This window comes from Cinclus cinclus, chromosome 9, assembly GCF_963662255.1.
Source record: "Cinclus cinclus chromosome 9, bCinCin1.1, whole genome shotgun sequence".
NCBI classification, from domain to species: Eukaryota; Metazoa; Chordata; class Aves; order Passeriformes; family Cinclidae; genus Cinclus; species Cinclus cinclus.
The window spans coordinates 2,348,134-2,372,957 of NC_085054.1; the positions used below are offsets into that span (position 1 = coordinate 2,348,134).

Sequence of the window (24,824 nt, forward strand, 5' to 3'; positions counted from 1 at the left end):
AGAGCTCTTGTTTTCCCATTCAGAGGGAGACAGGATCAAGTTCCAAAATGGGCTTAATTCTTTCAGCTCAAGGTAAAGAGTAGAAAACTGTGAAATCTCCAACCAAGATGCCAATCTTGGCCCCTCAGGAACAGTCAAACCAAAGCAACGACAAACTGGAAGCACTTCAATCCCCACAGCAGTCACATTCCATATCATGCTGTCTACTCAAAGTCATCTCGAAGTCCTCTATGAAAACATCTACCAGAAGACCACTCAGCATACTACGCCCAGAAGTACAGCAAAGGAATCCAAGCTGCCAAGTTGTAGTGGCACGTCTTCCTTGCATATATGTAAAGCAATGCCTGTCTTAGACACTGGATCAAGTCTGCAATACTTAGGAAATACTTTTGTTGATCCTGACAAAGTGGATGTAAAATTATCAAGCAGTGAATATGGCATCCCCAAACAGCATGTTTTTTTCAGGTGTATCTTGTCCTGGAACCTCATACCAGAAAAGCTGTGCACACATTTCTGCTATGATGCTGTGTCATTTTAGAAAGCCAACTCTTTTACTCCATAGCCACCACAACTGGCAGTTCTGGACTGTATCTCTCTGTAGTTAGTATCACAAAACATGACATCAATCCACATCTGCCCATTACCCCAATTTATTCTTTATGAACCAATGGTAAGTAAGAAACTGAACAGCATCGCAGTTCTACATTCACATGTTATAACAGCATTTCTTAAAATTAGAGTTGTTCCTTCCTTTAGTGAGAAACTGGAAAGCTGTTTAACTGTGTAATAAGGGATTGTCTAGCATCCTCACTTGTGTGATGCAAGGAAATAGTTTCCACCCATGATAATTAAGGTGTCAGAGCTACTATTTGCCCACTGATTCCAAACCCCATAGTCCCAATTAATGGTCCTCACTTGAGTTACTCCAGCCTAGTTAGAATAGAAGAGACATCTCTACTGTGGATTATGCCTTTCAAGGTCCTTCCTTCTAGAACTGTAGTAATTGGCCAGTACAAGTGGGGAAGAAACCCAAACAAAATCCGACCAATGTAAAGTCATTACTTACCCTCTGCTGCACTTTGTTTGAACTTGAACGTTCTGAAAAAGGAAGAAACAGCATTGTACAGAGTACTGCAAATTTTCAACAGAGGCACAAGATGGTCCATTAGAAAAACAGGCATTCACTGTACAGAGGTACACTGCACCAGAATATCAGCTCCCTGGATAGTTAATCCTATGAGGAAAGCCTCTAGTTCCTCACAGGTAGGCAATGAGAGAACAAAAAGAGTTGCTGGGAGGAATGGGTTAGAAGTAGAAGACTGGCAAGGAGAACTGTAAATACACTCAAATGGCCATGCAGCTGGGGACAGCAAAGACTCAAACAGCAATGCAGAAAAACAGACACACCATGTCTATTGCTGTTCACCCTGTGCATGCTTTGGGAAGTAGAACAGATCTGCCCTGACGGACAGATCAGAACACAGTGAACATCACAGCATGGGAATAAATCACACATGTGAAAAATCACTGATAGATCAGGAGGCCAACTCTAGCACTGAACCACACCTAAGGGTGACTGCATCTCCACTTGGTGCCTATATCTACAATCATGTCCCTCTGCCCAGGTGTTGCTTCAGAAAGATTATAGAAATAAATTTACTCTTTGCATTCTGGCTGTGAGTCTGTGGTGGCTCCAGCAGTCTGCCTGTGTCAGCTCACACAAGAGTCAATGTTATTATCACAGAAGGCAGCTTTTAATTCTTGGTCACAGCTTTGGGAGGCCAGAAAGGAAGAAGAGACTCCAGCAGGAGGGAGGAGGCTGAAAAATAAGCTAATGTTCTCTCCCTGAGCACATCAGACTCCATTTCCAAGAACAAATGCACACGCTCTTGCCAGTGTTGACCTGCATCGACTTCTCCCATCTGTATCTCTCTCTGCAGCACTCGATGTTAATTATTATATAATGAAGTGTGAATTTACACATGAACACCTACACAGTCCTACCCAATCAGTGTTTAACACACCATCCCAGCTCATAACTCTCTCAAGTGCCAGTATTTCTGCTGAACAGAGAGGAAGTCATTAAATATCACAGCAACAGATGAGAGAGAAGTTCATGTTCCCTCTAGAGAAGCAGGGCAGAAGAAGAGATCTGAGACCCAGGTAAAGCACAGGCCATGCACATCAAACAGTTCAGCCCATGGTGTTAACCTGACTAGAATACTTAAGCATGACAGAAACTGGAACTCAAGCATCCACTCCATCACCCAAAGAGAAATATAACCCCCACTCACTCAACTTCAGTTCCCCAAAGCATCACAGGACTTACTGCTACTTTGAGGGGTTTTGGCCATCTTCTCAGGGCACTTGGAGCGATCAGGTGTCACATTCCGTTCTGATGTCTTGGCTAATTCAGAGGCTGTAGGAAACGGGGTGAAGGGAAGGAAGGACATGTCAGGTACAAAACCTCCAGCTCTGGCTAGTCAGAAATGGAGCCAAACACCTGAAATACTATCTACATATTAATTCCCTAGCTATTTCAGGAACCCAATACTTCTCAATTTCTCTAACCCTAACGGTGGCTGTATTCCTCAACAAAGATTTTCAAAGGCAGAACTTATCAATTAATTAATTTTACAAATATGGTCAGTGCAATGGCAAAGCACATTTTGCTCCCTGGGAGACCACATCTTTGAATTAGAGCAAGGTTAGGTTAGGCTCACTTAGTCTTTTAAGACTTCTCAGCTGGACATAACAGATCATCAGATACAGCAAACACATCAGTTCCCCAAGAGGAACTATTTACCTGTGTCTACTCCTTACCAGTACATGCTGAAGTTGAACAACTGATGTCAGTCTGAAATATCCTGCTAACAGTCCCTACCACCACATGACCAACAGCTTATTCCATGTAACAACACTGGGACTAACAGACTGTCATAGTATGATACCCCTCAGTTTTCAAATCAAATCATAGCTCCAGGAGGGAGCACCAGTGAAATTCACCCTGCTGCAGAGGGAAGTCTAAGACAGGAAACACAACTTCCCAAGACACAGCAGAAACTAACAGACACCAAAACCAGTTTCAGTATAATGATACAGTAGGACAATCCCTCTCCCTCAGACTATCCTTTGCAGGATGTATCATTAGCTGTGACAAATAAACACTAAAGAAGTTCAGATGGTGCTGGACATACAAAGATTCTTCAAGCGATTGACAACCCAGCTCAAGCATCTTATTTGAACCAAAACAATCCAACCTCTCTGGAACTGCCAATTTCTGCTTGCTTATCTTAAGTCTGCACAGAAAAAAAAGAGCAAAACATACCCAGCTCTGACATTTTATTGGCACGTTTGGGAGTCTGGAAGGAATAAACTTCACCACCGCTTATATTTGAGCCGTTTCCCACTGCATCTGTGAAAAGACAGTTTACTTGCAGCTGTTTTAAAAGCACTGATAATATTCCCAACCCAAGAAAGATGGAAGGCAACATTTCACTACTTTGCTTTATATTGAAGGTGTTAGGAAAAAAATACAATAATAAAATCCTAGAATCGTAATCTTCTACCTGTTACCACAAGCACAGACAAAGCAGATTGACGCCTCAAAAGCAATCCCACCAACACTACACAACCTTAACACTGCAAGAATCTCCTGAAGTCAGAGATGTGTTAGGTTTTCCCCTGCTAATACCTTGGGCACATATTCCAAGAACAGCAACATAATTCTTCTCTTCCAGGACCTCCTGAGCTTCGTTATCAGAAATATTCTCAAGCTTCTTCACAAATCTCTTCACACTGACACTCAGCTGAGCCTTGTCTTTCCGTACTTTAGTTCCTAGAATTGTAATAAAAGCTTTAACCTCCTGCTATTTAATTATGTTTCTTGCAGTAGTACTGCAGCCACCCAACTTAGACGCTCCTGTTATTCAAATCACCAAACAACTTCAACGCTGAGATGGCCTGCGAAAAGAACAGCTGGTCAGTGGCCGACCCTATAGCCATTCGTCCCTCCTTCACCACAAACGCAAGCTCCTGCAGTCCGTGAGGGTGAGACACCCATTTCAGCAAACACTAGCTCCACAGAAATGGGAGAAATGACAGTGCTTTATGCATTACAGTGTCAAATTGCATGCGAAGGGGGTGGTACTTATCATCCCTTATTTTTCCTAGAGAAGAGGAGCAACCGGAAAATACTTTGCCTTTAGGCTGTCAGGACACTCATGGGAGAATTTAGGCTGAGAGCCCTCTGGCGACCGTCCGCATGACCTGCTCAAAGCAGAACCAGCAGTGAAGTCTGAACCGGATGCTCTGTTTTAAGCACCTCCGCTAGAAAAAGTTCACTACCTTAGAAGCAGTTAGAACTGCTGCAAAACACCCTATGGCATACACCTGGAGCCTCGCTCCGCTGTGACTGTGCGAGTGTTTAACCGCGTCAGGCCCGAGGAGTTGAGTTTCCCGGCTCCCTGCGCCGCTGTCCTGGCACCCGGTACACGCTGCCCGGCGGGAGCTCGTACCCGCCCCGGCAGTGCCGGGATGGGACAAAGGCACTCCGCGGAGGGATCAAGCGGGGCAGAACGCCTCAGGAGGCCTCGTCCTTCCGCGAGGTTCTACAGCAGCCAGCTCGGGTGTTGCAGAGCCGCTTTCCCGGGGAAGCAGCGGGCGGCGCTGGGCTGGGCTATGCGCCGGGCTGGGCTATGCGCCGGGCCGGCTGTACCTGTGTCGTCGGCGATGTGCTTGAGGACGTCCTCGTCGGGCACGAACTTCACCTGCAGGGAGCGGCTGTTGCCGGGAGTCCCCTCGGGCCGGCTCATGGCGGCGCCCGTCACGTGGGCGGGGCGCTGCCGCCGGGGGGCGCGGGCCGGCGCCGCCTCACCCCTCACCTCACCTCACCTCACCCCTGACGGCGCCGCTCCTGCGGGACCGGGGTCCCGCCCGCTCCCCGCACCCCCGGCAGAGGCGGCGGCAGCAGGAGGCGGAACCGGACCCACGTGCCAGCCAGCGGCAATCCCGCGGCCCGCCCCGAGGCGGCCAACCTGGGGGCCGTGCCTTGAGTGACCTGTGCTACGGCCAACCCGCGCCCCGCTCCCGGCCCGCCTCGGCCGCAGGGCGGCACTTCCGGCGCGGGCGCGCGCGCAGCCACCGGGCTCGTGCCCGAGGTCGCCGTGGCGACGCGAAGCCGGCGCGAGCCCCGTGCCGAGAGCGCGCGGCCCCGCCCGCTCCCCCTCACGGCTCCGCCGCCCCGGGCTGGGCTCCCCTCGCCGCCCGTGCCACCCTCGCCAGCCAAATCCCGCTTCTGAACACCAACAATTCACAAAGTATTCATTTCTGTTCAGAAACAGCACGATATTTATTTAACATTTTTTTTTATATTTTATATATATATATATATATATATATATAATTTTTTCTGCATTGCAGATTGTGTCGAGTTTTATACATCTCTATTTACAACGATTTAAAATAATTCTATTTCTTCTCTGGCAGGTATTTACAAAGTCAATAGTAACTACATTTCACATTTCGACAAGTCAACAGCATGAACCAACTCAGTTAGACAGTTAAGATAATGGCTTACATGCACCAATAACATGATCTTCAATACGTGCCTTCTTCGGGACTAACAATGAAGACTTTCCCTGGTCCCCAGGCTGAAGGACATCACACAGCAGAGGTCACGCTTTTTTCAAAGCCTGTTTTAGTCCTTCGCCAGTACCGAATGTGGAAGGTCGGGGCTGTGCTGCTCGAGTGTGCGTGTCCTTGGGCCGGGCCGTGCCCACAAGTGGGCTACGTGCTGCTTATGCTCCTTCTGTGAGATTACACAATGATAAAGCAGTACAAACCCTCAGAAACATTAGCGCAGAGAAACAAACCTGCTATGACGGAAAAAGTAAGAAAATAATATTTTTAACTTTGCAGAATGTTTCTTTTTTTTTTCCTTTTTTTTTTTTTTTTTTTTTTTTTTGCTGGTAAAACAGAGAGCGAGTCCTGTATTCTTACAAGGACAAAAACAGATCAAAAAAACTCACTGTCAAATACAGGAATTACAAATTTAAAAAAATGCAGCATGGGGTATTACATCAATTTAGTTGTTGGGGTCTTTTAATAGCAAATAAAAGCTACCATAGTAAATCTAGAATTTATTAAGAGTAGCTGATTATTAAAAATTTTTATTAGCTTTTTTCCTGGAATCTTCAGTATGAAAAAAGTGTTAAATAACTGTTTTATTTAATGATATGGTATTTGTCCATAAATAACCAGCTAGTAATATCCACCCCTAAAGTATGTACTATGTGCAAGAAAACAGAAGTTTTGTTTCAAAGTAATCATTGAACACTGACACACACACACACACACACACCACACACACGCCAGTACTAGGAATCTATTAATACTTTGACATGTTGATTTATCCTGAGTGATTGTTAACTCACATCTACTGTATACTCAAAGCCACAAAGTTTTTGCTACTTGCATTTTTCATAAACTAATAACATGAAATTCTAGCACAACAACAGTAACTGTCTGAACAGAAAGAACAGTGTCAATAGCCAGTTATTTGTTACTCCCAAGTACTTGTTTTAGAGCTAAAGGTAAAAAGGTTGCTCTACTTTTTCTGTTTTGTGATCAGTTCTGGGGAGGATGAGGATTCAAACACATAGGATTCACTACGGATTTGTAAGGAAGTTTCCATGACAAAGCACCATGGAGACACTTTACCAGCAGATACTTCTAAATAGACATCTCCCCTGACCATTTTACCCTCTAAAATCAAAACCTGTGAGAATTCTAAACCACATTTTAAAGTTATTTAGATTTTGGCTCCTGAATAGATTATTAATCACACATTAAAAAGTTGTATCAGAATGCAGATAATCTTCTCTAAAACTGCTTAAATCTTACAGACTGTAAAACACTGGGAGCTGACAACCAAGCAGCTGCTCAATAAAACTTGATCTCGTCACTCTGCCTATCATGCATAAGCTAAAATGCAGGGCAACGTTTTACTGAACAGATACAACACTTTAATAAACAACTGTTCCCATCAACAGCTCCTAACAGTAAAACCTAACAAATCCTTTATGATAAAAGGGATAATTTATGGACCCATTTTAAATTCAGTTGGTCCCTCAGATACTACCTTTGGTAAAATCTGATGAACATGGTTAAAAAAAGAATTCAGGGAGAGGTAGAGCCTAGAGAAAAATAAGTAAAAGGATGGAAACAAAAATTGCATTTTTTCATTAAATCTCAAATACAGATGATTAAAATGGGACAGATTTTTACTAAGTCCTTTTCTTGAAGCCGTAAGGTACCCTTAAGACTTGCACAGCTTACTTCTGAACTTTTAATAACACAGGCCTTGACACCTGAAAAACTTACTAGGCAAGTTATCTAAAACGGTTGGCTGTTGTTTCATGTTTTAAAATTTTGTTCCAAGATTTATTTTGAATAAAACTTCATAACGATTATGTGAAAAACCTCCTAAGTATCAGTCTTGCAAAATCTACTTATTGTTTTCAGGAACAAACCAAGTTGCTCACAGCTCGCCATCATCTTCCACCACTGTGGAAGAGGCAGGTAAGTATTTTGTCTCTTCAGCTGGTCATGACAGAAATTTTGACAGACTGATACATGTATTCACTAACAAAACACTCATGTCATGAATTACTACCCTGAATCACCTAGAGAAAAAGCCTTAAACAGAAAAGTTTATCCGAGTGCCAGTGAGGAAAAGACAAAAATAATGAACAGAGATTAAGGCCCCTATGCTAGAAACAAACAGCATTTAAAATACTGAAAAAAAATATAAATTATTGAAAAATTATATAAATTAAGAATCTGACGCAAGCACAGAGGATCTGGCTTGTTTGCTTAGCATGCTTGAAAAGGAGTTATATTTTGCAATGTTAATCCTGCAATTATCTTAAACAAGAAACTGAAATAAAAGAGGCACATTTACTCTTCTGAAACTATTCCAATGATATAAATGCTTGTTACATGTGACACACCTAGCTAATGGCTTTAATGTTATATTAAACATGCCAAGGTAGCAATATATTTGGCAATGAGAGAATTTAAAAATGAGATTATTAGACCTACTAACATCAAAGTATTTTTGTTTTGTGTGCACTACATACATTCCATTCAAACATATTCCACTGCATTTTCCACACCTCCTCTAGGATTTTGAGCATAGTACCTATACTGTACAGCTTGATTTTTATGATTTTATTCAGAAAATTATTATTCTCTCTTAGTCTTCAAATTAATTTCAATTTGTAAGCCAAGACAAACAAAAATGTCTGGTTTGTGACCAAGGTTAAAATGCTGAACACTTGAAGGAGACAGCCATTGGTTCATGATAAAATAGGACAAGTTCAAACTCTTAGTTCAAAATACAGCCATAGCATAGAATTCTCTCTTCCAAAATTATTTTTTCAAAATATAATTCTCTGAACATGTTACACATTAAATATTGAGGGAAATTTCCCTGGAGCTACAATTTTCCAAGAACACTAATTAACTCCTTTAAAGAAGTAAACCAAACCACACAGTACCTGAAGACAAAAAGCAGAGTTGGGGTCACCTTACTGCAGAGTGGCTTTACCACCACAACGATGCAGCTTCCCCTTTAATCTTGAAAAAATACGTTCCTATTTACATACAGTATACACACAGTCGAGGCAATTGATTGTCAGCACGTGACAAATGTATGTACCTACCCACACACAAGTAAACCTCACATGGTGAGAAAAAACCCTGTCCCAGTAAACTCCAGTATTCATAAGTAGTGCAAATAAATACTTTGTCAGAAAACTTTTTTTCCCCCCCCCCTCACTATTTTGATGACTTTAGTTATGTTAAAGCTAGCAGGAGTATGTTGGAAATGCATTTAAGACCAACACACTTGCAAACTACAAATACTAGATCTAATGCTTACTGGCTGCAACTGCAACATGATGTTCAGTATTGCAGAATGAATTATGCTGCTAAAAAAAACCTTCAAATTCACATCAGAAAGGGTGTTCAAAGAAATCTGCACTTAAAATGGACAGTAATATGGAAGTACCAATTTTATGAAATTTTCCAAATGAAAACTAAAGGGAGAATACAGCAATTTAAAAGGTCATCTTGCAATATTAATTTTAATAGGTATTTTTACTTCATCTTTTACTTTACTTACTTTACTCTCTGCAGAATGAAAATATGGTTCACCTTTCAAACACCTTTCAGCCAAAAGGCTGCTCACAATAAATGCCTGAAAAGGATAATCAAGGTAGAGTTCACAACCCCAGCATTTTGGATTTCCTTAAAATTACAAAGTCCAAATAAATGAGTTGCAAAATGGCAGCATATTGTGATGTGCATCAAGGAATCTTTAATTTTTCCCTACTGAAGTGTATGTATACATCAGAATAAAGACTCTACCCTTCCTCACCTAAAAAATGCAAGTATGTGCATGCATGCACACATACAGAGGGAAAAAATCAGTGTTCTGCTTCTTGGCCTCTTACAATGCTGCAGTTGCACTCAAACAGTGCAGAAATCTAAATCTAGTGCCTCAAGTACCGAGTGTTCTAAAAGAAGAGACAGCAGAGTGAATTTAGGATAAGGAGGTTTGATTTAAGTTTAAACATTTGTCACAGGTGTCAGAAAATTTAAGTATGTTTTGTGCTTTGTTTAGTATTTAGCATATATATAATCAGAAACCCAGCAGATTATTCCCTCCACCCATATCCCAGACAATTCTAATTTTATTTCTGCCACAGCACTTTGGGATGTACTGACCACAGTGTGTAAAGATTTGCTATGATCTTGACACACCTTAGCATAGACAGGTCTAGAAGCATTAATGATAAACACGATGCACAGCACTGCAGAGCCTGGTGCCACTGCTGGTTTGTAGATACTTGTGTTGACCTGATTTGTAAGGTAAATGTTCAACAGTACTTGGCTGAGAAACAACAAAACAAGCTCCCACAACTGAAACACTGCACTAAAAGGGTAATTTGTGAGAAGTCACAGATGTACCACATCAGCACAAAGAAAAGAAATTATTTTACAGGGACAAATTTGAACTCCTTTTAAAAAGACTGATATGGAGTAGGTATATATACACAAGAACAAACCAAAATACAAAGAATGAAAGAAACATAACAAAAGGCACATGATCAAAATGAGAAGTATTCTAAAAGGTAATTTGACTGGGGTTTTTGCCAATTTGAATTTACACAGGTACATTTGACTTCCCTATCTGAAGCTAGTAAAGCTGTCTCACTTTGCTGAAACAGCTTTCACGGTGTGGGATGCCACACAAAAAAAAATACCTTTTAAAAAAGTTGTAAAATTCGACCTGGTATCAATTAAAGTGTCCTAAAACTTCTGGATGGATATATCTCATGGCAAATATACAAAGTAGAGAACCTTGCAAATGAACAACTTTACTTTTTAAAATACTAAAATTGAGTATTTCTCAGAAAATCAGCTGACAGTCCTGACCTTTTCTTTCCCAAATACTTAAGCAATTTACTTTGTGATAGTCTACAAAGTATAAACTTGGTACTTCCAGCCATGACTTACCATTTGTCTCCACTAGGAAAACTTTATTTTATAATGAAGAGTTTAACCATATACAGCTTTTGACAGTTTTACAGAAATGTAAGCCTCGTAGCTTCATCTTAGCTTTGTCTTAGTTCCATCTGTGCATGACTGGTGGTCCTTAAAAATTAACTTCCATTTAGAAACCATCACATTTTCCTTCTGATAAGTCTATTTACTCTTCACCTGAATTTCTACATCAGATGTCACTGAATTCACTTTATGAATGTATGATATGAAGACTAGGCTACCAAAGTGACTCACCAAACCACAAAGAAAAATCTTCAAATATTTTAATGAATTTTAATGTAAATTTGGAAAAAAAACCTATTTAAAATAAAGCTTAAAAAAAAAATCCCCACCAAAATCAACTATCAGAAACACCACAGTGTGTCATTCATTGTTCTGAATATCTTAAAGAGTATCATTCAAAGAGAGCCTGCTGTTTATAACTGCTTACATTTATCATTCACAGTGACAGTGAAACCAAAGTGCCCACATAAAAATCGTAACTCTTTCCTGCGGGTTTATAGTTTGTAAACTTTCAGGATATCATACAGGACTTAGGCAGAGAGGATGAACTTTCCCCTTTTCTGTCAATCCAAAAAGAGATAAGAGAGAGATGGAGAGAGAATGCCAAGCATTCTCCAGCGTAACCAGAAATGTGCTTCCAAGCAGTGTCCTCTACTGTAAGTACCAGCCAGTGCCCACACACCAGTCATACACATTCAAGGCTTGGCTCAATGGCACGAGTTCTGCATTTTCTAGAGTAGGGTGAATCCATGAAACTAAGGGTTAAAAAACCCTCAAAAGATTATATGTACCAAGGCAATGAAGTGTGATCCTTCTAGGGGAAAAAAAAAGGACTGTCGGTACCCCTTTGCACAAATGGCATTGCTAGAAAAGCATTTCACATTGAAGCTTCTGTGTTTCTGGCAAACTATGGTCTCTATCCCTGAGACAGCCCCTTGAGAGTCTGGTCTGTCTGGACTGCAGGATTCCTCAAATGACTCCATCATTGCATTCAGGGACATTGAGAAAGCAGCTGAAAGGGGTGGGGGTATCCCAAAAGCCATGACACAAAAGACAGCAGCCTGAGAAATACTCTTTACCCGAATACACCTTCCAATTCGGTGATCAGCACCTCACAACAACAACAGCAACAACAAAAATGAAGCAGAGCTAGTAATTTTTTCCTGGGGAAGTAGTGCTCCCTTCCCACTTACAAACCAAATTGCTTTAACAGCACAGTGGTGTCTAGCTTCTAGTCTAAATGCAGAATGACCCTGTGTCCTGGAGGGGAAGACACGTAACATTACAAATGGCTACAACGCCATCAGAAGTGCATTGTAACCTACATTATCAACCTAGAATCCTCTCTCCGAGGGAAAACAGCTTCTTAATATGCATGTCTCAGTTGCTGAACATCAAAAGTTTCTGGGATGAGAGACTGGGAGCAGTCGAGAAAAAACTACCCTCAAATTAATGAAAAAGTGCTGTAGGCAGCCAGGAGCAGCAATGACAATCCCCTCCCCAGAATTGACTGCACAGACTCAGAGAGGTCCAAAGTCACACTAGAATCTCTGAGGCACTCCTGGTTCTGAGAAAGTCAGGATCCAGTAGTCTTTGCAGTACTGTAGACCAAGAAAACAAACCCGTTTCTATTTCTTAACAAAGCCAAAGCATCATCTCATAGGGATCACATTCACCATTTCTGCCGGTGTCTCCAGTCTCACAGTGTTGAAATGGGACTGATCAGCCTACGATGGATTGCACATCACCCAAGGAGAAAGGAAGGCATGGAAAAAGGCATACAGTACATTGTATACTGCTTCACAACCATGTTTACAAGGGGGAAAGAGGATGAAGGTGAGGGAAGAATTATTGCTGTTTCAGTAATACAGTATGACAGCTAAACCAAACCAAACGAGATCACAACAGTCAGTATTTTCACACCGTGGGATGATGGTTCGTGTTTTGCCTAAGGATGAACTTGCCAAGGATTAAGGGGGAAGAGGGACTACTAAGGAAGGGAGTCAAAGTTACACCTGGGATATGAGCTGCATATTGAAACTTGGAGATCGAGACTGCTTGGTTAGGGGAGCTCCTGGGGAAAGGAGATCTTTACCTTCCCCAGCTTGGCCTAGCCGGTCCTCCTGTAGGCTGATAGTTGAAAACCGATTGGTGTTGCCAGCTGCTAGACTGGTAAAACCCTCTGTACCAGCTCCAACACTGGAGCCTGCTTGACTGCCATTCACATAGTCAAATGATTTACTGGAGGAAGCACTGGCGGTCCTGATCAGGCCCAAACTGTTGGCTTTTGGCACCACCTGCCCAGCAGGCAGGCTGAGGTGTTTCTTAGTAGGTGTCATCTCGATTATATCTCCATCCAGGTCAGAGGACTGGTGCGTGTACTGCTTTCGAGCTACTGAATCTCGAGGGCTCTCACTGGATTTTGCTGCAGAAGTTTCTTTCTCTTTAGTGGAACGCCCACTTGCTGTTTTCCTTAAGCTGCTCTTCTGGGATACAGAGGATAGAGGTTTGGTCCCAGCTGGCTGGCTGCTGAGGGAAGCTCCCGATGAAAATCCTTCATCAGCATCATTAAGGTTCACAGACTCCTCTCTTCCATTTACACCTTCAGTATCTATTAAGAAAGAAAAGAAGCAACCAAAACACCCCCAAACCAATCAGAAAATACAGAACACATTCAAGTTACATGAAGACAAAGATGTGCACAGAATGTCAAAACAAACCTCATCTCCTAAACCACTTAGATTCCACTTGTTTAAATTTTTTTTGATTCTCAGCCAATTTTCCTGCTATATTTAGCAGAGTAACAGAGTCTAACAGTAAGTGCTCCCTGAGCTTGATTGGCCTTTCATCTATAATTACTTTTATCAGTTAGAATATTGGTCCCAAACTTTGCCTATAAACAAGAATTGAGGCCCATTTGGTTCATTTGTTTTAGCTCAGTCTACAGATACTGCTACCCATTCTCCTACTATATGCTATTAAAAATCCAAAACAAACCCACTACCCTTTCAGACTATTTTTATCCTATTTTGAGGCAAGATGTAAGGATCTCTTCCAGTCAAGAAGTACGTTCTGGTGAGTGCTCAGTAACCTTCAGGCCACTTCCTAGGCTAGCAATCACAATGCTCCAAGAGGTAGAAGGCTTCTCTTGTGTGTAGATGGCACTTTGACCATACTTTCTATTGGAGATTAACCTAAATTCTATTTCACTCTTCTCCAAAATTCAATCCTCCCTGAATTTACAGCAATCCCATCCAGGTGCTTCCAAATGTTATGGAACAGGCACTGTGCTTCTGACTAGAATGTCGAAGGGAAAATAAAAGCATTGTAATATTATTTCTTAAATCCTTATTTTTAGGCCTATAATATGATTAGGGCTGCACACAAATACTTTTTTTCTTTTAATCTTACTCCAGTCTTTTTCTAAGCTCCAAGTTCTCAGAAGAAGCTATTGTTTCAGCAGAAAATTGAGCAGTGTTCAAATTTCAAAACTGAAAATGGAGCTGCAGTTTTTTCTCCATGTATCTCATTTCAATGGGAAAATCGCATAAATTTTCACCATGTTAGCAAAAAAGGAGAAACTCAGGCTATCAGAATTTTGCTTTTCTTTGTAAAAGCTATAGAGTCTGATTATTTGGAAGAAATACGGATCCAGTCCAGCTAAAGCTGCTGTGGTGGTCTACTGTTAAGACTGTTCAACCCAGCCTGCCACCAAGCAAATATGTTTAAATCTTTTTTGCGGAATGAGAAACACGCTGGCAAGTATCTGAGAGAGTCTAACATTTGAGTGGAAGCTCATCCTCTCATGCTGAGTGTTAGCCAAAGAACATTTTACATCGTGGCAAACAGACAGACAGAAAGCTTTTGGTGGTGTTGCCACCTCTGTGTACCAGGAATACAGCCTGATCCAATTTCACATTTCTGAGGTGTCATGTAAAACCAAAACTTTATAGGGAGGTTTCATTACTCTGCTCTACATTTACTTCTTCTCTTCAGGAAACTTTGCCTTGGAATTACCATTACTGTGTAACAGCTTACAAAAGATATTTAGACATCTCAAAACCAGACCAATCTCGGCCTCCCTCAAAACAATGCAATGAGAGATGATTCTGTAGTTTTCGATTGTTCTATTTGACTCATTAGCCTCCCAGAAGCAGAAAAATAATATAGTTCATGTTACTGCAGTCTTCCTTCCTTGGTTAAGCCTTTTGCCTTAGAAGCTCCTTAGGTCCCCAAAGCAATTATTAAAATGAAGAATGCATTACTTGCTTTAACTTCCCATAACCATATTTAAAATGCACGTACTTTTCCCACTTCCTGATCACCCTGTTTGGTCAAACTCGACCTTCCTCTTCTCCTTGACACACACTTGTGTTTTGTTACACTAGACAGTGACATATTTTATCCACAATCCACATCATCATTCCTCCCTCCAGCCTTCCCACACACAATCAAAGGTAATGGTAAAAATCAGACATGACTGGAACATACCAAAAGCAAGACCACTTTTTCATTTACCAACATTTAGGTTTCTTTATATAACCATGCAAAGCTGGATGAAAGCATGTTCGGTTGCAAGCAGCAAGAGAAGCAGCTGAAGCCCCCTCTCAAGCCCTTCATATTCCATAGAAAGATGTGGAACTTGTAAGAAGGCATCTCCAGACAACACTGCTGAGGTTTTTATTATTACAAGAACATCAGTAGTTTTAAAAGTTTATGTTAAAACTTCGCTGAGTAACAGGATGCTAAAGCAGATATACTACTCAGGGACAGTGAAGCAGAGTAGTTGTACTGAAAAAGGGGCATTTTATGCACAGGATTTTAAGATAAGATTGAGAGGGGTTGTTGCAAGCTTCTGGATGCTGCAACTATACAGAGGCCCAAGCTGCTCAGCAGTGCTCAAAAATGAAGAAGATAGAGAAGATAACATGCAAGAGAGTTTCTGTCCAGTAAGACCCACATACCTACAGAAGTCCCCAATGGGATTAAAGTAATTCAGCAAACATGTTCTTTTCCTAATACATCTTATTTTTCCTCTAAAAACTACCCTCAGAAATAATAAAAAAAAGTCTTGAGTTCTTACATAGTCTGGGAAGGAAAACAGGATGATGTGACAACAGTTTTCTCTCCCCTCTTTTGTTTGTTTGCTTGTTTTTGGTTTTGTTTATATTCCAATAGACCAATAATACAATTTTAAAAAGAAACAAAAACTAAAAATCTACTCCCTTCCAAATACTCTTTATTTTAAAGCCAAAAGGGAGAAAGTGCAACCCAACAGAAATCATATCCATTGCACTACAGTGTGTATTCAGGACTCTCACTGTTCCTTATCAGAATACATCTGTCCTCAAATAATTTGCTATTTGTGCATATACACAACTAGTACTTTAGATACAGACTCAGTGCTTTTCACTGACCCAAAATAGTGCACAAAACCACAGCTGCAACCACCCAGAAGCAGAATACCTTGTACTGCATTACTGAGTCATTCTTGAAGTCTTGTCTTTCTCTACTTAAGGGGTCAAAACACTGATCTGAAGAAGGGGTTTTATACACCTTTTAAAATTTACTTTTAGCATGTTTGTCCTTCCTGTACCTGAAGACTGAAAATCACCAGAAGTGATCAGTCTCTCCTTGTGCTGTTTGACATCTAACTAGCATTTAAGAGAGGGACTTTTCTGGCTGAAGCCTTCTGTGAAATCAGAGTCAGAAAATGAACAGACCCCTGGATATACACCTGCAATTTTATGTTGATGATCAAGCCAAACTCCTTTCCTTGGCTTTCTCCCAGATGCTATCAGCTGGAAAACTCAGTTTGATCAAGAATGCAATTGTACATTGCTAATGTTACAGAAGTAAATGGTATTCAATCCATTTGTATTGAGGTAGAGAATGTGGAAGGATGCCTTATCCAAGAATATGCCAAATTATATCCATGGCTTCAAACAAGACTAAAATGCATCATCTTTTTCAACTTCTCTTCCTAATTCCTGTCTGTCCCAGAAGGTTCTCTGCAGCTCAGGACTTCTCTATATCCTTCAGGTCATGCACATGCAAAGAGTTATAAAACGAAGTAAGACCAAGTGAAAAGTGAATTTAAGAGAAGACAGGATCATTTACTGAGCATGCTCAAATTCATTACGCACCAAGTAGATTAGAAACCTGCACTAAATATTTTTATGCCACTCTCTTCTAACAAAAGCATGAGATCTTACTGTTTGATAGCAACTTTTAAGTGCAATGCTTCTGTGATAACACTACATTTAAGTCTCCAAATTCTCCAGATTATTGCTTCCTGAAGAGCAAATCTGAAGAACAAATGTAGCTCACATCTGAATGTGCAAATAAATCTCATTTATGATCAACTAATGTCCTTATAGAGGCTGGAAACACCAAAGGAATGCTCATATAGAGAAGAAGGCTTAAGATAGGAAATTACTTGAAAATATGTTGAGCTAAATATGTAAGAAATTAATTCTCATCTCTGAGGAGAAATCATTATTCAAGTTCAGTACCTGAAACTGTGTCTTTCATTGAGGAAATCATCTTACCCAAAAGCAGATGAACTTAAGTAAAATTAAATTCTACCACCTACTCTATCTGCTATTTTTGGCTGCCAAGCAGACCTCTGAAGCCCTACAGCCTTTGTGTGGACAGCACAACTGAGAAAGAAAGCAGTAATTGTTTCTGCAGTTTTCAGAAACATGACAACCTCATCTCTTCCCGAAAATACAAGCACTTTTTTGGTGCTTGTAGAGCAGCCAGCTCTAAATGAGTTGTACATATATGAATTTTCCATTAAAGAATGACTGACAAATAAAACATCAGTAACTGTATACCTGTTTTAGATAGGCTTGACTTTTAATGGCAACAGGAAACTTCATTCTTGCAAATTTAAAAAACTAACAAGATACTATTTTGGCTCTAAAATGGAGCCAAATCCATTTATACTCTGCACTGTCTACTTTTCAGTGCTAGATTCCTGTTCATCTGGTGCATATCTTTTCTTCTTAATATCAGATTAAACATGCTCAGTAATAGAAAGATTCCAAGCAATCCCAAAGCTCTTGGATATTACCCCGTTTTCTGTTTTTAATTTTTATTTTTTTTTTGTGCCATGCCAAGCAGTGTTTCACCACACAGATGCAAGCTGCAGGCCAGCCCACGTGATAACAAAAGGTAGTTCTGACCTGATGTTAGGTATATAGGGGATGTGTGTATTGCAAAGAAAGCTAATACACCCTGGGATAGCGGAAACACACACTAGAATGGAAAGAAGTTCTGCTTGGGGATAAGGAGCCAGGATCCTCCTCCAGCAACTGCCTCACTGACTTCTGCCTCCTCATGTCTGTCCTACCCTCTGTTGTGGCTGCTGCCAAGGTGGGCTCCGGGAAGCCATGCTCAGGGGTCCTGCGCATCAGCACCTCCCCCTCTTGCTCACGTTTGATCCCTAGGTCTGTGCAGCCGTGTTGGATCGGTGAGCCAGGAATGCTTGAGTCAGCCTCGATTGAGAAGTCAAAGCCATCTGGGATTCAACATATAACATTTTAGTGCTTTTCTATTCCTTCCTTGGCATTCCAACCCAGGCAGGGAAAATAGAAAGTTTAGGCGGACGTGGGACAAACACAAAACACTACCCATGCTTAGTTAAAGTGGTGAGAACATCCATAGGAAGGGACAGGTGGGCTGTACTGTAGACCAGAGACCAGCAAATGAATATAATGGCTGAATGTAACTACAGCAAAGACAAACACGATGCAGAGTCCTGAAAACAGGAGACGGCTATTTGTTGTCCTGGACATCCTGATTCAGCTGAAGACCAGAGATCATCAAATCCTTTTGCACGTGACCAAGAAGAAGAACAATAATAAATAAAAGGGGAAAGAAATGTACCACAGGAAAATAAGTAATTCCTGTTTTCAGACTTTTTACTCTCAGTTGATTCTTATGTTATTCTCCTTATTACCTTCACTGACTTATGCAGCTTTTTAAAACTAATGTTTTATAAATGAAGTAACAAAGCTTTTAAAGCAGACAAAGTGATTTCAAAGCAAGTTTTTTGCTAGACCTACACTGAAGATGTCATCACATCAAGATAAAGATTTCTTCATACAGTCAAGCATGCTTCCATAAGATGCAAGTACTCACTGAGGAAAGAATAATTCTAAACTATCCAAACCTACTTAACAGCCCCCCAATAAACTGGGTCATATGATGGTAGGTGTGATGTTTAGCTTTTCTCCCTCCCACTGCCATCTGTAGCTTTAGGCAGCTCGAATCCTATTAAGGTCTAGATGTTAGCATTCATTCCCCGAGCTATTTACAATGGGAGGCAGTTGAGTTTCAGTGCAGATTAAACAAAGAACTCTAGGTCTAAGACACACTTTACCCCTACAATTTAATACTGTGTTACATGGAGAAAAAAGAAGTCTTATTAAACGTTTTCTAGTTTCTCCATTTCCTCATCTACCTCACAGTTTATCACAAAATCAAAACCAAAACAAACACCCAAAAAATTTCTGTTCATGCAGTGCTTTGAAGATGTATAGTATTATATACTATTATGGAGTAACACTTTCAGAAACAAACAAACAAAAAGCCCCCCTCAATTTTCTATAAACATTTAAACTCAGAAGCCAGATTACAGTGATGATGATGATGATTACAGTACATTGTAATATGTGCTCCTGGCAGAAAAAGCTCACCTTCTCTCCTCCAGCGATGACGACGGATAGAAGCTGTTGTAATAGCACTCCGAGAAATTCTTGGAACTGTGGGAGTAACTTCTACTTTCAGTACCTTCTGGCCTTCTTGTGATGCATCAGGAGCATCAAAAGGCAGTGAATTCTTCATGGCATTTGCAACCTAAGACAAAAGTAAGATACTGTACTACTGTTGTCCTTGATTGCACTAATGGCAATATTGGATCTCTTGCTGAATGCAGAAAGGAGAACAAGCAAGAACAGATAATTATGCCAGATTCCGCTTGGGATGGACGAGCCCATGCCCAGGATTCAAAAGCCCATCACAAACCTATTCTCAAAACCAGAGTTAATTTTCTCCTTTTTTTTGAGGTAATTTATTTTGTTCTGTCTTTGCCATCTGCAGTGACAGACGTTAACAACGTGTACGGGAAGGTCTCCATCCAAAAGAGACTGCAATATGACAAGGCAAATACCATTTATGTTTTATGACAAGAACATCAATAAAACTAAGTTACAGCCCAAGCCAATGCAAACAGCCAGTGGCCTTGTGCACAAGGGGACAGGGCTGATTTCCACCACATCTTTCCCCATACCACTCTCCACCCCTCCCTAAAAACAACCCCAACAGAACCTAACCAAGGGAATTAGATTGCAGGTACTTGCAAGATTTATTTAGGAAAAAAGAAATATTTGCAAGCTAAGCAATAAGCATCAAGTTACTAAAATACACTCATCTTTATTAAACCTATTTTTTTTAATGTAATAGCTTATTATAAAGTCAGAAGTAATGTTTCTCAGCTTTGAGGAGAACAAGTGATTTCTTTTGGCTTTGATGTTTTAATTGCTTCTTGAAGTTTACCATAAAATGCCTTTGGGATTAGAAGTTTACTTAAAAAAAGACAAAATCAACTTTAAGTAATGCTTCTTACTTTACAAGTAAATTGTTCAACAAAAGTGAACTTGTGTACCAGCTCCAGAAAAGCAAACTGGTTCTCTATGGCATGTGCAATATTCAACAATAACAAAGCTGATGCACACAAAGTACTACTTAAAGCTTCAAAATACCCCCAAAACTACAACCCATGAAATGAACACACCTTGATTTTCCAAAATCTTCTACTCACTGGAGTTGCTACCTCTTTTGGATAGATACCCTTATCAGTGTACAAAAAAAAAAAAAAATCTAAAAATTCTTAGCAAAAGACTTCTCCACCATGACCAGAATCGTGACAGCATTTCTGCTTGTTGAGCCTTTTAACAGCTGGCCCTTTCTAGCAGCACAAACTGTACTTCTGGGGACTGAGGAAAACCATATGGAGATAAAAATCAATGCAACAGTAAATCTCTGAAACCATCTAAACAACCAGTCTGAATGAGTCACAGTCCTTGTCTGACAAAAACACCCTCAAAACCACGATCTTTCAGGATGCAAAAACACTTGCTCACGATGTCTAATCCAGCTCTGAAAGGCAGGAAAACAAACACACAGCACAATTCAGACTTGGCAAGCCAAGTCTGCACTATCAGTGACAAAGGAAGGCTGGTTTCAGGCCAGACATCCACTCTTGCCTACCAGAAAGGAGCTCTGAGAAAAGAACATTCAATAAGAGCAGTAAGTGCATCAATAAAATACATTGGATAAATCTGCTGTTACAACAGGCACTTGCTGATCCATGGCTCCTGTGCACTGGACCTGGAAAGCCTGTGTGTCTCTACTCTGAAGACTGGGATTTCTGTCTGGAAAACATGCAGAACTCTTTTTTTCAGAGGAAAAGACTGACTGGAACCAGTCTGCTCCCCAGGTCCAAAGTGCTACTAATTCTGACACTTGGTGATTAGTTTGGCTCTGTAGAAACTCTCAGGGTTTCCTGACCAGTACCCAGTGCTTGTTAACAGAAATACTTTTCTTGAACCTGAAAAGGCCTTTCCCTTGTGTTACTTCCTGCCCTTTCCACTGCAGTCTCTGGGTAAGAGAAGACCACTTCTACATTACAGATATTTCATAGCTTTCTGATGCTGTTTTTCCATTTGGGTTTTTTTTTAACTTAGGGTTTTGTTTTTTTTTCCTACAGGCAATAAAACCCTATATAAATAAGAGCATGGATCTGCTAAAAGGTCAAAAATGTTTCTCCAAGAAACAAACACAGGGATCATGATGTTTGTCATTGTAATGATGACTGATGGTATTCCCATTACACAAATAGATACTTGAATACAGGTATCTAAAAATAATCCTAATGTGGGGGTTTGAAGGAATTCAAAGAATTTGCTTCTCTTAAGAAATCCTAGGCAGAAGCTGAATTTAGGAACTTACCTGTGAAGCATCCCAGATGATATTTATTTGGTGCTAGTAGCATTAGATTTAAATTACAGAATTTTATAATGCTGCTAAATTATACACATCTCCTGAAAAATGCAAGGAGAGCAAAACGCTCCAATCTTTGAAAAAGTCAAATTGCTTGAATATATAGCATTAAGGCAAAGACATGCAGGTTAATTTTTTTAATAAAACAGACAATTTCTTCAGGCTACTTCTAAAAACTGTCAGTAAAACAAGACAGGAAGCAGGCAAGGATCAGAATATTAAAAAAAAAATCCCTCCCCCAATAGGCCTGCATGCATATGCAGGAAAAACCTGACAACCAGGAAGGGTAAAAATTTGTGATGTCATGATGTCATCAAACAATGGGATGGAGAATCAATACGAGCTTTGGAAAAAAAAACCAAAGACATTTTAGAAGATTCTTAAAACCAAAAGTAATCTCTAAGGGCAAACTGATTGAAAATAAACAATGAATATTAAAAATTGTCATATCATCAAGTTCCAGATCCTCCCACACACTTTTCAAATGTAATAGTTTGATAGGATGGCCCAATTCAGCAAGTTCAATATTTAATTTGAAACTTTCAATCTGATGAGAGTGATGAGTCACTTCCAAAAGGAACCAACTATTATAATAATTCAATGGCTAGCAGGCATTTTAAATGCAGCAGAGTCAGAAAGCCTGTAGATAAATTTTACAGCTAATATTAATACAGTTGGAGAATTATTTTATGCAATTTACTTCAGAAAAGAGTGATCTCAGTGCCACACAAAAAGATTTTTGCCAATCTGTTCCTTCGTCAGTTATGTAAAAAGCAGTGACATTTTACTGCTGTTAGTTCAGAGGACTAAAAGCTTCAAGTCACAATTCTGATGCAGAAACTGAAACAGCAATCTAATTTATTCTCCTTGATTTTATCTCTTCTTTTGATTCTCATTCCTATGTCTGACAAAAATTTCTCCTTTCTTTCAACCTTCTCATACTTCCCAATCACATCCATGTGCATCCAGCCCAGTTTCACCACTTTCCCCATTTCTCTCTTTTCATGACTGGAACAGCAAATACAATGAAAACTGAAAAAATGCCCGCCTCAATCAGAATTACTCAATTTTACTGCTGTTCTCCAAACAAGGTAAAGATTAAGATCTGTGTGACTTTTATCTAACAAAATCTGGCATTGACTCTCAGATTGGAGCTCCTCTTCACTTTCAGCTGTGTCCTGCTGTTGCTTTCTCTACTTTATTATCAGTTAAAACCCACAGTTTATTCTCAACCCTGATGAAGGTGTAGAAGCAAAGAAAACACCTTTTTTGGAACCAATGCCCTATAACATACAACTATTCAGTTAAGCTTCTTTGAACAACTCATCAGTAGCTTATGTCAAATCAACATAAACATTTTGAGCCAAGTGTAATATATTAGTAAAATCCTAGCTTTCAGTCTCAATGAGTCCCAGAAGATCCCAACACCCTGGCTTAATACTCAGCAGAAAAAGTATGGTATAAATAGCTGTGTTGCAAATGCCAGCTATTAACAAATCACTTGCATCTGATACTGCAGTAAATGGACAAAAACTTTCACTACCAGTTCACTTCAGAAACACATGCATACTCCTCTTAACCAAACCCATAAATTACAATGGATTGTTTCTTACCAGCAGGGGCTGTGAGTAGAGTTCAAGCTGTGCTCTGTAAATTATGTCCTCCAATACCTCCTGGCCAAGCTCCCACTGACCATTATATCTAAGAAGTAAAGACAGGTATTTATCTTACACATCTTACAAAAACAAACTTGTCCCTTTTTCTGCCTAAATCCAGCTTTGCACTTCTCAGCTGATGAAGAAAATTCGTCAACTGTATGTACACCCCAGTGCACTTTCACTTCTTTTAACACTACAGTGTATTTTATTACCTTGTTGGTGTAACAGGAAAGCTGTTCCATGTTCCCTCCAAACAAGACAAAATTGGTACCATAATCAGGACAAACTTTAAACAAATGGGGTCAACATGCAAATGTTAATGCTATTTTAACAGAACTGAATTTGCACCAGAAATGTATACTTGCTTCCTCAGATGCTACTGACATTTAAGAGGTCTGCATTTCACCAGTTTATCCTGGCATCCAAGCTCATTATGCTTGTGAACAGAAGGTATCTGTGGTAGTGGCAAGGTGGAAAAAGCTGAAACCATAAGCCCAACTCTCTTCATCACCTAATTCAGTGCTGACAAAATCATTTTCAAATTATCTGTTGGCTGATAAGCAAGTAATGAGAAATACACTAATTGAGTACAAATTTGTGTTACGAGTCTAACTATTTTATCAGTTATAAACCAAGTGGCATTTATATTTTAATTCATGTAAAAGCAGACCTTTCTCTTCAAGTAAGAAAACCCTGTCCACTTACATGGCATAATAGACACCTGTGAGCAGCTGCACCATGAAGTCAGGGTCTAGCACCACTCTACCACAGTGTTCTTTCCAGCGTTTCTCATGCTGCCGTGGAAATCCACTCACACACAGCCTAAAAACAACACCATTACAGGAAAGTCTTAACTCCACAAAGACTAGAAGTGTCTTTATATCACAGAGATTTTAGTTATTTTCAAATTTATTTTTTAAAATATAAATACATAGCATAGAACATTCTTATGTTGCATTCCTCATCATTAGAGCAGTTTTGTTGCAGTGCCTTGATATGCAGCTCACTGATAGTGCAGTGTTACTCCCATGAACAACTCCACCTGTTCTCAAATCATAACCAGCTTCCAAAGAACAAGGGTGGCAAGATGCTCTTTGCTACCAGCCAGGAGGCCCTCCCTAAAATTCAGTAACTGAAACCCATTTTCTTTAAAGAAAATATTTCAGTGGTACAGAAGCATGTAATCTTCCATCTAATGTATGATGATAGCACCTTATACATAAAGTCAGGTAACACACATACTAGAGTGTTGAGAATTGCTCTCAGCTACCTTGTAAGAATTATTTCTGACCCTTGAAAAAGGGGCCTGCCTTCCCATATACAGCCTACATTAAAACCAGGATAATTTATTATATCCTTATTATTGTATCAGTTTACTATCTGAGTCTTCATCATGGAAGCAGCACATGGCCACTGATACATAGCAACTGTGGCACTGCCTCCAAAACAACAGAAATCCCT

At 40.1% G+C, this 24,824-nt stretch overlaps 1 protein-coding gene across 3 annotated transcripts in view; it reads right to left on the minus strand.

Annotated features, from left to right (window-relative positions):
* The window catches only part of LOC134047070 (hyccin 2), a 68,539-nt gene that overhangs the window by 12,599 nt on the left and 31,116 nt on the right, over nucleotides 1-24,824 (minus strand). The window contains exons 12-18 of one of the 3 annotated variants that reach the window (XM_062497983.1): nucleotides 24,069-24,185; nucleotides 23,319-23,406; nucleotides 19,341-19,500; nucleotides 3,695-3,838; nucleotides 3,329-3,415; nucleotides 2,330-2,419; nucleotides 1,067-1,098 (exon numbers count right to left, since the gene is read on the minus strand). In XM_062497983.1, the coding sequence (XP_062353967.1) occupies nucleotides 1,067-1,098; nucleotides 2,330-2,419; nucleotides 3,329-3,415; nucleotides 3,695-3,838; nucleotides 19,341-19,500; nucleotides 23,319-23,406; nucleotides 24,069-24,185 (718 nt within the window). Of the gene's footprint in view, nucleotides 1-1,066; nucleotides 1,099-2,329; nucleotides 2,420-3,328; nucleotides 3,416-3,694; nucleotides 3,839-5,923; nucleotides 13,247-17,992; nucleotides 18,161-19,340; nucleotides 19,501-23,318; nucleotides 23,407-24,068; nucleotides 24,186-24,824 lie in introns of those variants that run through there. The other 2 variants (XM_062497984.1, XM_062497985.1) reach the window with 2 other exon arrangements.